Here is a 14,417-nt window from a genome sequence, read left to right as displayed (position 1 = left end):
AGTCTACAAGACTGATTAAACACATATAAAACACTCTGGCACACACACAAGCCATTGATGAACTATGACAAATATTAATAGGAACCAGAACTGTTTTTAGCCACATTAGGAGCATTAGTTTAGTGTTAATCAGCAAATATTAACTAGGCTAATGTGCTAAATTAAGATAAACATGGTAAACATTATACCAGATAAGCATCAGCATCGTATGTGTTTTATGAAGACATAGAGTAAATAGACAAACAACTTGATTAAAAGCAAAACCTTATTTACATTGTTCATTCATTCCCTGTTCTATGTACAAATTCCAAAACAAGTGTTTTATGCTTAAAGAGACAAGGACACACACATTCAGCTTCAAACAAGTTCTATCTCATGTTCTCATGTTTTTTTCTTGTTGTTACCCAGGAGTCTTTCATAATGCAGGTTTAAGAAACTTTGGATGTTCTTTACCAGAAGGAGCATCCTCTGGCTTGTCTGCTTCATTAACCCACCCTCAGCTCCCTATGGAGACAGGAAATAACTCTTGGGGGAGTGGTATGAATGATGGGTGAATGTGTGTGTTTGGGCGACCAAAAAAAGGATGAAGGAGCTCAAGGAAGAACATAAAGTAATGACTTATAAAAGGAGGGAGCGAGAGGACAGGAATAAGCAAGCAATCACTGCAGACTGTAGGAGATTTGAAAAAGAACAACATTTGTGTCTAAAACTGCCAGTAGAAAACACTGCACTAATAAACAGTATCCTGAGCCTATCCCTAGCACAGAAAAATTATTTAATACCTGTATTAATGCCTGGAAGTAGAAGATGGAACACAGACAGCAGTCTACATTACAGTGGCATGTTTTGACTCAACCTTCTTAAAAATGTATCTTCTCAGAGCTACATAACAAAAGTATTTGTCACCTTGTTCTTCCTAACAGATGACAACAAAGCCAAACAACTGCTCCCAGCAATACTACATAGCGGTAGTACAATAGGGATCTGGTATGTGTGTGTGTACATACATTTTTTTAACTTGTCCTACATAGTCATGAATTCAGAGTTTATTAGTCTTTACTCTGTTTTTAAAAGGATCCTCCTCTCTCCTTCTCTCTGCAATCATTTGCATTTTCAGTGTTATCAGCAATAATATGAGAAATCAGTCAAACATGCTTTTCCTTTTTCCCACCCACTCCTTCACCTCTTTTGTTTTTCTTACCGAATCAAACATCTCATCAGTCCTAGTCACGCAGCGTCATAGGAAAACATCTTTTCTCTGCAGGCCATTAATGTGCATTATCATGGAGTCTGCTCCCACAGGGCTGGCCAAGTCAGCGGATATGTTTGGGGGGTGGTGTTATGATTCCCAGTCAGGATTCAAGGACAATTCATTATCAATGCAAGGGTGTGGCGAGGATGAAGTGGCTAGCTGTAGGACTGCATTTCAATAATATGAGTTTTGATTGTCTGACTGAGCTGAAGCAAGGAACTGAGAAATGTCAAGGACTTGTCGTAACCAAGCCACTCCCCTGCTCGCTCTCCAAATAGCCCTTAGCTATATGAATGTACATCTGTGTGTTCAGGCAGTGGTGGGAGAAGTACTCACATTCTTTACTAAAGTAAAAGTAGCAAAATAACAGAGGAAACATGCTCTGTTACAAGTCCTGCATTCAAAATATTACTCAAGTAAAAGTACAAAAGCATTAGAATCAAAATATACATAAAGTACCACAAGTAAAAGTATTCATTATGCAGAATGACACATTTCATATTGACGTATATTGAATAACTGAATTATAATTATTGATGTATTATTGTGTACATCACATTTAATGTTGCAGCTGATAAAAGTGGAGCTTAATTATCTATTTGATTCTGACATCAAGATGGATATACAAATAAACTCAATTGTTAAAGCGAGCTTTTTTCAGTGCAGACTGTTATCCAAGATGAAACATTTTCTTTCTTTCTGGGATTTTGAAAAGGTTATTCATGTCTTTATTAGCTTGAGGCTGGTTTACTCCAATGCACTGTATTTTGGGATCTCACAAGCATCTCTGTCTCATCTCCAAATGGTTCAAAATGCAGCTGCACGTCTCTTAACCAATACTAGGAAATGTGATCATGTTTCCTCATTCTGGCATCTCTATATTGGCCTCCCGTCTGTTTCAATAACAAAAAGTAGTTATTGTAAACCACTGCTAAAAAAAAAAGCTATATCAATATGTAGAACATAAGTATTTCTTCAAAATAAAAATAAAAAAACATCCACTGTACTGTCTCAGCTAATGCACATGGAACCAGCTATGAAGCAACAACTCAGCTTCTCCTGACCATCTCTTCCACTCCCTCTCATTGACCAAAAACCAATGAGGGGTGTATCTGGTGCAGTAATTGGCCAATCATGGTGCAATCACTGGCTCTTCTCTGGTAGCCTGAGAGTTGAAATGCTAAGGCCGTCTAACAGCAGACCTGTCAAGCAGGAGCATGTTTTTCACAAAACACACATTTGTTTTCATTCCTCATGGGGATTTTACATCGACTTACAATAATTTCCTGGAGACTTACTCTAACCTTAACTATAACCATATTTTATCTTAACCTAACCCTACCCTCTCCTAACTTTAAACCAAGTCATCACACTATACACTTTAGTGATTTACATTTTGGGGACTTGCTTTTTGTCCCCACAATGTGACTATTTAAACACATCCCTACAGCATGATTAACACCACACAGACACACACTGACACACACACACAAGGGGTCACTGGCACAGATAGGGTGAATGGCTTGCAGAGAACTGATAATTAGTTATGGTCCCCTCTAATAACAGTCTCATCATTAGATAAAGCAGTAGTAGCAGGTGACAAATGTGTGTGTTTGTGTGTGTGTGTCTGTGAGAGAGAGAGAGAGAGAGAGAGAGAGAGAGAGAGAGTGGGTGTAGTAATTGCCGGTGTGGCATCCTGTATTCATCGCTGGTCATATGCCTGTCTCCATCTTGCTATTGTAGGAAAGCAGACTGTGAAGGGCGCAGGAGTGTTGGCCGGTTGTCCGACTGAGAGTGAATTCAGACTGATAAAGTACGGCTCATTAAAATGTGTTACAATATGGACACAAACTGTTTCCAAACAGCTGGTACTGTAGGAAATGTATAGGTTAAAGGTATCCTGTGGTGTTTACAACCACTAGTAGCACTATGGAGGCACATTTTTATCAGCGGTTCCCTGTTTATTTGCATCATGTGCACATGGACACTCATGCATGAAACAAAACTTGTGACCATGTGGGCGACATGACACCTTTGTGTCTTTCAGTCTCATGCTAATCAACAGTTGGTGGCAAAGACTCATGCCAACAAGGGCAAAGACAAAGATTGTGTTTAGTAAACAAGAGTGTAGAAAACGCACAATTTTAAATATTTTTTAAAAAGTTCACACACTTTACATATAGATAAAAACCTAAACGGGGGGGGATTCAAATTTAAAGATGGTAGTAAATAGTAAAAGCATAAGCACTTATTCCCCTTGGTGATGTTAAAGCTTTACTATCCAATGTCTTTTATGACTCCTGAAATTGTTTTTATCATATTCTGTTTTGGCACTTTATTGTTGGCTGTCTGGCTTTATAGTGTATGTGTTGTTCTTGTCTGATGGTTGTCTGACTCTGAATGTGTCTTGTTTTCAGGTCCCTTTTGGAAAAAAACAAAGAAAGAAATCATGACACAATCAAATCAAACAGACAATGAAGAAAAGATTTTCACCATTTTGAGCAACTGTCAGTGTATTGTACATTTCTGGCTATTACTTACATTTTTGTTTTGTCCCTTTGTTAATTAACTAACAATTAATACAATCCAATTTCATTCCATTTACTTTATTTGATAGCATTGTCCTCCATTTAATCAGGAATATTCTGCAATGAGGAATATTGATGTTTGACCGTCACCATCGACCTTTACGACATTTACACACTGAAGCGTGAATGTGTGAACGCTGAGTTACAGGCTACAATTGGAATATGTGGCAGCTGACTATGGATGTGCAAACATGTCTTTGGAAAAAATTAACACTGAAGATGACTAAGGAACCATGATGACTTACTGCTGCTGTGTGTGAAAGCTAAAAGAGGTGCAGAGAGAAAAGACATCTTTCTAACTCAGGAAACCAACGTTTAAACCAGAACAAATATTGGGAGCATCCCAGTGCTGCTCCCTTCTTTCCAGCTGTGTATCAAAAGTTCCAAAGCTAAAATGATTTTAGGTTTATATTTTGATCTGAGTTGGATGTTGACATGTGACATATTGATAAGACCAGACCATGTAAGACCGTAGGACCAAAAGCCCTCAGCAAACTAAAATGAGGAATGAGTTCTATAGCTTCTGTATTCAACTTGTCATTTCTAAAAAGTAAGCATTAGCTATTTTGTATTTCAGAAGTTAGTGTTACTTTAAAAGAAAAAACAGAGGCGAGAATACCGACATGAGGTAGAAATGTTTATGGATTTACATATACTGTATGTTTTTATTGATTCCAGCCTTTTTTTCAGAACATTAGTCATCATGAGGGTTTTTACAAATATGAGCCTAGTCGCTTCCGTCCTGTCTGTCTGATACCAAAGGAATCTCTTGCAGATTTCCATGTCGCAGGTTCTTTCTGTCATTTTAAAAATGTGAGTATGTATGTATGAGTATGTGTGTGAGCTGTAACAGCATCCTTCAGCATGTGAGAACAACTCCCCTGGCCAGAGTGTGTTCCTGTTAAAACCCATCTGTGAATTCACACAACTTATTCACTGTGATTTGAGAGCAGACCTACTGCTATTTCCCTCCTACTCCCCTCTCTGTCTCTGTCAGTCTCTTAAAATATCGTGGGTGTCTCTGCCATGCAAAGCAATTCCCTTCAATTTGTTATGCTTTCATTAGCGTTAATGTTGCATGAACAATGTTGATATTACCAGCTGACTGATACGGTTGACTTCAAGGTCAACACAGACGGCAAGACTTTGAGCCATATTTTGTTCCGATATTCTGAAACTTTACTGTTTGTATTATGTGAAAAAAAGTGTTTAAAGTTGACTTTAGAACAGTGGGAAGATTAGGGTAGATAAAACTTCCATAATTTAAAAAAATATACTTTTGTGGAATCTGATCAGGGTGTAAAGATATAACACAGAAGAAGACACAGCCTGAGGTCATTTGAGGCCACCCTGGCTTTGTTTAAGGCAGAATATGTGCTTATATAATCAAGTTTACCTAATGTCGTTTACTGTGGCTTTATTTCCCTCTGTAATGATGCAAAGTGATGCATTAAAGATCAAACAGGAGCTCAAAGAGGCTAAAATGTGAACAGAAATCATTAACACAAAGTAACTGGCACAACTTCCTGTCCTAGTTTGGAAAAATCTATCACAACATCCTAATATCCAAAAATAGATTTCTAATTGAGTAAGAACCTGGTAAAGGTGCTAAATGTTCAACACTTCCCTTCAAATGACAGACTAATTAAATGTACAAAGCTCCCTGTGTTGTATTATCTACCTTTTCAGTGTCCAGCATGGCCTGCTGACACACTTCAGCTGTTTTCCAATGAGCAAACAGCTCGCGACCTACTCTAAAAACAGTAGGAGTGAAGTGTCCAACATGCAGTTTAACAGTTTGACCTCAATGTGTGTTGCAAAACTACTTTCTATTTTTGTTGTGGAGACTGAAAAATGTTGTATATAATAAGATCTGGTTCTAGTGTTTCCCTTCACTCAACAGACTCTTATGAAACCCACTGATATTTAAAGAGTCAGACTTAGAAAATACTTATTACCTGGTTGAGTTTGGTAAAGAAAATATTTTTTGAGCCTCTGACAGATATCTGTCAACTGGAAAAATATGTTCTTCCTAACCCCAGCTAATAAAACTGCCATGAAAACACACCATATCTTTTTTTATAGGAATGCCCAAATAAAAAATAAAATAAAATAAATCAATAAGTCAAAATATGGGCTATCAGAAGCGCCAGTGCAAACAGTTTTGGTGTCTGAATACACTTTTAAAACTCTGTATAACCTTTGTTTTCTCTATATGGTCACATTTTGAAAATCTTTCTCTGCATTAATGCCTGCTGCATTTTAACATACTGTATTTAAATCTATACATGTGTGTCCATGATGTTGACAGATTTTATTTCATTTTTCCCGGGGTGCCCATGGCTGAGTGGTTACAACACAGCGCACCACATACCCTGGGCAGTGCGACATCGGTGGCTCAACGTCAGTCGCTGATATTTGCTGCAGGTCTCTTCAATATTTAAGCTTGTATGGTGTATTAAAACTAATTGTTAAAAATAATGTATCAGCTTATTCTGAATGTGGTATACTGTTATGTTATAAGTAGAGGACAGTGCTGTTTGACTACAAAGTCATCTCTTTTGCTGAATGTCCTTGCATGTTTGCCCGCCTCAGAAACACTGATGCAGAGGGCAGTTTTCATTCAAATGTCTTGACTAAATATAACAATGTATGACTAATGTTGCACTATCTCACATTCCAGGGACAGGTTATAAATGTTATTACAGTTGAACAAAGTCAATTCACCTTGTAAACACAGAAAAATAGCTCAGACTCAGAATCTACAGGGTTATTCAATTAACATGCTTACATTTCACCTTCTACCAAGCTAATGAACCACCATCACCTCCTTTTCCCTTTACCCCCCACGTTCTCACCACTCCATCCTCCATCTTCCTCCCTGCTTCAGCACATTAATCTCTCATTAGCAGCCTCTCCCCCTCTTTCTCTCCAACCTTTTCATTCTAACACCAGCCATTACGCACACATGCAAGTATATATTGCCATAAGGCCTGTGTAGTTTCACCGGTGCTTCAGAATCCTCAGACAAATGAGGGGCACAGGCAGCCATTTAAAGGGCACCAATACAGAGCAGAAGAGCCCCAGTGAATGGAGCCCATACAGGGAGAGATAATAGACTTAAATAGGGCTAACATGCTGCACAGCCAGATTATTTCTGTTCATGCCCACATACACACACACATGCATAAAACACAAATGGATGAGCCTTTTCATACCCAAGGACAGACAAGGAAAGCATGTGTTCACATGTGAGCAGCAAGAGAAAATGTAGAGCCTCATATGCAGCGTAAATGCATATAGGAGAGCAGGCTGGTTGCTATCTGGATCTGGAGTGAGTCAGAGCGCCAGGCTGAATTTAAATGACTCAATGCAGATTAAGATGTCACTGTTTCAATAAAAGCAAAGGCAAGAGCAGCATGTAGGAGGTCAAATTAACCCCTTCCACATCCGGGCTCCTTTTAAAGCATCTCTGGCTGGCTGGTTAAGAGGTTACCGCAAAGCACACAGACATCAGCTACTACTGTAACACACACTGCTGCAAAGTCTACAGCTGCTTAGAGGCATACTGATTTTATTTTCATTTTATCCTCTACATGATAATAGTTAGAACCTATTATAAACCTCATTTCATCTAAACTTTATAATGAGGAGGGAAGATCTAATACTCACTTTCACCCAAACTGTGTGCCTTTATTACTTCCCCAAAACATCTTATCAACTGCTCAGGGGTTAATTAATTCAGCATTTCCAACTTCCTAATCATAATCAAGTACAGTAATTACTGAAATTTCTCAATGCAGCTATATAACAAAAAATGTCCAGTTGGCTAAAACACAAAACCTTGATTCATAATATCACCAATTCTGCCTCATTGAACAGAAAAACTGTGAAAGTACACAGCATGATTTTGTTACTTATACTGTTCCCAAAGGACAAAAAGGAACTTCCAAACTTGCTTAAAAAAAGACGAAGAAGGCTGATATTTCTTCAGTGATTCTGACAAAACTTTCTCAATTTCACAAACTCTGGCACAAAACATCTAGACTACACAACATTGTGCATGTTGATATATACAATCTAACTGCCACATTTTCTGATTTTTTTTATGATGTAACTTTGACAGCCTTAACATGAAGCTAGGCAAACGGTTATCAGGGGCCTTAAGGGTTTAATCATAGTTATAGTGTTAGAAACGTGGACATCTATTTTATGCCTTTGTGTGTGCTTTAAAATTATGCAGAATGATGAGTTTAGCCTGTAGGTCAGCTCTGAATGTTGTAGTTCAGCTTTGTGCTCTGCACTACTCATGAGGAAGTGAGCTGTAAAATCCAGAGGGTGGAGTTTCACTGAGGCTTAAACCTGTCACCATGAAAGAAGACTTCAGTTATTCCCTTTACATATACTTCTCATTTTCATTCCAGTTCAATGTGGAGAATCTGAGCATAGAGAATTATCCTGCAAAGCATTGTTGAGGTGAAATCTCCTCAGAGAGGTATTTTTCTCAAGTGTGTCTGCTGTATTGTGCTGAAGATAGATGGCATATCCCAAGTTCTCAAGCATTACACTAGTACCACAGTTACAGTGCCTCGATTTTCAGCCTATTTTCCTCAAAGACATTTCACTAGTGATGTTGATAACTCCCTCCCAAGGTACACATATCCACAAATGGTCGAGAAGCTATTCAAGTTCAAAGACTCACAGACTCTATCAGAGTCACTCTGACTGTCCTCAGCTACAGCACATCACCAGCAATGGCACCTTGACAGCGAGGCAGAGATCCATGAAATCATCTTCATGCTGGCTGGCCTAGTGTTTCACAATAAAGCAGGCAGACTGTTTGGCAGACTGGCATTTTACTTCCGGCATTTCCACACGAGAGCCACAAATTTCCAGTCTTTATGCCAGTTTCTTAAAAAAAAAACACACACACACACGCAGACTGAAATCTGCATCCAGTGTGCATGTTAAAAACATCTCTTAACGTTTCATCTAAGTGCTTCATCATTTGCAGGTGACACAGGTCAACACTAAACATTTTCTTCCACCACAACTGACACTCTTCTGCGCTAGCCTGTAATAGTACTAAGATGCAGCACATTCACAAAATCTGATCATGTGTATCAGACATAATTTGCATAATTTTCAGTCACAAATTAATACATATTTGGTGCTGTAGTGACTCTTTACAGCAGCAGCATGGAACATGTGGGACTGGCTCAAAATAAACTTCATTGCTAATCAGCATGAAGGGACACAACAGTGCTGCCCATCGATATGTTCTTAACAGTTTTTGGACAACAATTTAGCCCTGGGCCACAAAGAAATAAAGATCAGGCTGTGGATACACAAGCAATACATGTTAGATGCATCTGTTCATTGTTGCTGGTGGTGTTGTTTAGTTTCATCTAATTTGCTGACAATAACAACAATATAAAATATCACCAGTCATATCCTTTAAAGCAATTTTGCCTAGACTTTAAAAAGACATTGGTGATCACTGTGCTAGGATCAAAAGGAGGCACTGTTGGAGTACACTAGTACAGAGTCAAGTATCAAAAATAAATTCTCATCCTGTGGGAAATGATGAATTCACCACTGCTGTGCCTAACAAATGCCTTGACCATTGTCTCATTTGTTAGTGGTAATTATACAGAGGTGTCAGCTTGATGTTGATACATTAGTGTGTAAACTACTAAAACTAGGGCAGTAGAAAATTTATGAGATAACCAACAAGATACATTTCTATTAACATTCCAGGAACACTAGTAACTCCATAATGAGGCAGTACTGTTAATCAAAAGTTAGTAGAATATATCAGAGGATCTGGGTCCATAGAACAATTATCAATATCAATGGGGACATACAACAACATTTGTCCACCAATTATCTCCATCGGCCTATTTGACAGCAGCACCCAAAGCAGCTGAATGGTCTAGTCTCTCTTCATAAATTAGCTTAGTCTTTCATCTCCCCTTCCCAAATGTATGCTATGCCCTTAAACGTCACATGGTAACTCTGCCTATTCATAAGTATTATCTCAGGGCCTTTGATAGTGGAGTAAAACAGTGAGTGAAAAGGAAAAAGGAATAGAGACAGTGGGAAATGTAAAACAGGGGTGAAAACAAGCAGTGTGGTTCGATCTCAGATTCCCCGCTGGCCCTGAGCTATCAAAGCCTTTGATTGGCTCATGTAATTCTGCTCTGATTTGGCAGATCAATGGGGAGCAGACCTACTTCCTGTGACTGTGCAGCCATTAGACTAAAGCTGAAAAATCTTTCAATCAAAATTATTTCTTTCATTGCTAGAAATGTACAGCTCATACACATCCTTGCCTGTACTACAGAGATGAAGTGCTGCTCTTTTCTTATTGCACCGGTCACTGAGTGCTCTTCTAGCAGCTGCTTCCATTTTCTTATTGCCTCATTTCAGTGTCTGTACTGACTGGGTGACACAATGCCTGTTCAATACAAGCAAATGCTTAAGGATAATTTAAATAAAGATGTTTTAGTTCTGCAACAACAGACCTTGCCTTATAATCACTGTGAGTTTTCTTCAGTATTGGTAATCCAGCGATAGTTGTTATTAAAGAACTGTTAATAGCTATTTTAGCTAAAATGTAGGACTAAATAGTTATGATCACAAAATGAGAGAATTTTAAGGTAAAAAGGGGTAGCCATGGCTCAGGGTAGAGCAGGTCAACCTGTGATCACTGGGTTGACGATTCAATTCCTGCTTTCCCCAGTTCACATGACAAAGTGTCCTTGGGCAAGGCACTGAACTCCAAGTTGCTCCCAGTGTCTTGCACGGCAGCTCCACCACTAACGGTGTGAGTGTATGTGTGAATTGGCGTATGGGTGAATATGTAAAGCATTTTGTCCAGGTAATGTAGAAAAGCTCTACATAAGTGCAGTGTATTTACCAGGTTCACACACACACACTACACCCCCTCGATTACCAAACAAACATAACAACACTTCATTCTCTGCTTAATTTAGCCATTGATTTTATAACACCACACCACACCACAGATAGCAAAAGACATCAGGCTGCAGTGTTTTATGGTTTTTGCAGGAACCTCGACCCCAAGTACACATGCACACACATGCATGCACACACAAACACACTCTCACTTAATCATAGTGAGAGAAGAAAAGAGAAAAGTTTCAATGGGGATCATCACCAAAAATCGCTATTAGGGAATCTACAGTAACCATGGCAGTGTGTGTGTGATTGTTGTTTGTGTGTCCAGCTGCTGGCCCCTTCGGTGTGTGTGGCTTTGCTCGGAGTAGATGCGAATCAGCAGACAATCTCAGACACAGCTGCAGTGCCACACATGTACATGTACATTTATGCAGCCTCACGCATACACACTCACAGACACAGCTGTCTTAACAAGATGGGAACCCACAACCTGCACATTATTTAAACAATTTTGACACATCCCAGATCACAGCAATTAAAAAAATGCATTGGTATTGGGGGGGTCTAACATTTGACATGGCAGACCTCAGTTCTAATACATGATTGTTTGCTGATATTGCATTACACACTTTGCCTCATTTTCCTGTTTCGCTTTAATAAAAACCAAACAAGTACACAAACACAATATGAAGCCATGTGGCTGACTTACAGGCATTGGTGACGGCGAAGCTGTTGGCCGTCTCAATGTTGTCCACGTGTGGCACCAGGTTGAACGGGGCTTCTGAGGCATTTGGGCTGGTGTTGTGCAGGAAGATTGCCAAACGAAAGGCCGTGTACTCTTGATCAGTGTTTCTGATGAACAGACCGCCTGAACAAAGGGAGGAGAAACACACATCTGATGAGGAGCATGTGGACAAAAGCAACAGAGAATAACGTGCTCTCATTCACATTTAATCTTACTACAGTAGGTTCAGTTATTGCTGACCTGCACAAAGACATGAAACAAATGGCAGAAACCCACCAGAAACTCACCACCACCCTCACTATTCTGAACCCAATTAAGATTTTAAGACACAATATAAAATAATGTATTCATTAGTAACGGTTTTTGCTCAGACAATGGTTCTCAAACACTTCCATGAGTCTCATACATATGAACTGATGCTAGATTCTCATGTGCATAAAATGCTCATCGAGTAGAATGACCCAGTCTCCTACACTTGATCTGTGAGAGGAGATTTTAAATTTTAAATCACAACCAAATTCAGCTACTTCTCCCCTGCTGAAGGCCGACTGGAGCATCCATAGTTCTGACTGGAGAAGAAGAACTAGAACAATATGGGTAACACATCCTCCAACTCAACCAGCAAAATAAGTCATCTGTCACTGCCTTTATAGAAAAGACCCATATGAGAGTTTTCTGATCTCACACCCCTAACAACAGGACATCAGCATTTCTCAGGGCCTTTCAAAACCACACAGGTTATGATCTTGCCCACATATAGTGCAAGTGTTATCACATGACCAAAGTTACTGTATGTACTTGACCAGTGCTAGGTAGAGCATGGATCAGGTTGCATATTTCTTTCTCTAACCTGACCCATGCCCGAGGGTGTGGAGTCTGAACGTGAACTATACTTGACAAACTTAAAGTATATAATGTCCGAATCCGGCCCGAGCCTGACACAGTATTGTATGGTGTTTTTCCCTGCAAAGTTTAAATATATAATGTATTATCACAGATCCAAAGGTCAAGCATGAGTCTTCACAAATTACAATAATTACAGTATATACTGTAACTGACTGCTACAATTTAGGCACAGAATTTTGTTAAAATTATGGAAAGATTGCGGTTTGACTCAAATGAGAGCTGCCATGCTAGCAGCTCTGTGAACGTGGACTTGCACAAAAGTGTGCAGCTAATGCTGTTCTTCAAAGGACAACCTCAATATGGGGTATTAAAAGACACCACAAGTTTATTAGGGTTTCATGGACTGTCTTAGTAGCTGTGGTCAGAGAGGTTCCTCTATCATATTAGAGATGGAGATGAACGACTGGACAATACATGAAAGGTAATAAAAGGGACATTATTGGTTTGGTAAATCACTTTCCCAGTATCCTGTTACTCGCAATTCAACTCATAGGTCTTTAAGCACCACTAGGCTTTGTGATAGGGTACAGACTGTTAAACATGTAAAGCTCCTCCATTTTGAAAATATCCAATATCATTCTTTATTATTTATACGGGAGCACCTCTGATATCAGGCATCATACTGTACACCGGACATTTCCTTTGCATCACAGCATGACTAAGCTGTTCATGTTTGTGTAAATGTCAGTGATGTTTTAGGATAGAAGCAGTTTGTTTCACATTTTAAAATCTTAACTTATTTCTTGTTTCTTAGGATGAGATGGTTTAAATAGCAGATAAAACAAAAATGTCACTATGTTATTTTTATGACTAACCTCTTTACAGGTAAATTTCAGAATAGTTTACTCCTTTATGACGAGCATTCATGTAAATCCCACCCAATCCAAGCAATGGAGCAGTTGTTTTATGTGATTGTTTTAGTGATTCACAGTAAAATGCTCAGGTGTTAATTCCTGATTTACAGAAAAAAAGGTGTACACATTTTGTACATCTTGCCTACCAATGCTTGCTCATTTCTACATTTTCAAATATTAAAATGTCTTCTAATTAAAAAAAAAAAAAAAACTTTGACCTAAATCCCACTTGTTCAGCTTTGAAGTTCCCTGCTGTAGACTTAGGTGGAGCTGATCAGCTTGTCAAAAACATAGTCCAAGTGATGTGCAAGGTGAGTGTCACATGACAGCAGGACAGAGATCACTGGTGTAAGAGTTAACCAGTGGTTGTGGTGGAGCACGTTTGTCACTACAGTTTTTGTGCACTTGTTTCTGTGATCCCTGCGTGTGTACACAGCAAATAAGTGTTCACAATTATTTGCAACAGACAATAGCTGCCTTCTCTAAAAGCTGATGAAGCTCTGGGCAGCTGCTAAAAATAAACTGTTAAATGAAGTCTGAAGGTTGAGGAAACACTGGCAGAGGTCAGTTACAGCACTGTGATACAAAATGTATATACACTGTAATATACAATATATAAACAAGAAGTACATCAACAGTGTTTGCACTGGCAGCAATGCTGTTAATCAAACACTGGGAAGTGGTCATAATCTGAAACATATGAGAAAACTGTGACTGAACTAGCAAAACTATGTAAGCAAAAATGTTTGCCTAAATCACAAGAATGTATTACTTGAATGTATGATACAAGTGTTTGAGCTCAAGTGTCCTCAGTTCTAAGGGTATTGTTTTGTCACAGAGCATGACAGAGGAGGGGTCGGGGATTTGAGTGGCACATCCATATAAAAGGACAAGGAGAATCTTTTGAACAGTTTGTCATTTTTCATTAGTCTAACTGATTCAGATGTGCTTCAACTCTGCTACCCACAAGCCCCAAAAAAGTCAGCCTCAGCAAATGTTTAATTCTAGCAATAAAGTTTTAACGTCTTCTTAAGGCTAAAACAAAAGTGATTCATTTGTGGGGTTGAAGATTTTTACAAGAAAAAGTATGAACTGATGCTATTCTGGCCGCTTATCTTGTGGAGAGGGTTGTGATGATGAACAACTGG

At 38.9% G+C, this 14,417-nt stretch overlaps 2 protein-coding genes across 8 annotated transcripts in view; both read right to left on the bottom strand.

The window, feature by feature from the left end:
• LOC109959351 (N-acetyltransferase 9-like) overlaps window positions 1–14,417 on the bottom strand; it is a 561,041-nt gene that overhangs the window by 80,290 nt on the left and 466,334 nt on the right. The window lies entirely within an intron of this gene.
• gria4b (glutamate receptor, ionotropic, AMPA 4b) overlaps window positions 1–14,417 on the bottom strand; it is an 84,803-nt gene that overhangs the window by 69,697 nt on the left and 689 nt on the right. For all 7 annotated transcript variants that reach the window (XR_002274824.1, XR_002274825.1, XM_020598580.1 and 4 more), the window contains exon 2: window positions 11,474–11,632. Coding sequence is in view for 5 of the 7 variants with exons in the window: in XM_020598580.1 (XP_020454236.1) it covers window positions 11,474–11,632 (159 nt within the window). In the remaining 2 variants the exon portion in view is untranslated. The remainder of the gene's footprint in view (window positions 1–11,473; window positions 11,633–14,417) is intronic.

This window comes from Monopterus albus, unplaced genomic scaffold, assembly GCF_001952655.1.
Source record: "Monopterus albus unplaced genomic scaffold, M_albus_1.0 scaffold38.1, whole genome shotgun sequence".
Lineage (NCBI taxonomy): Eukaryota > Metazoa > Chordata > Actinopteri > Synbranchiformes > Synbranchidae > Monopterus > Monopterus albus.
This window is presented reverse-complemented; position numbering and strand designations above follow the sequence as displayed.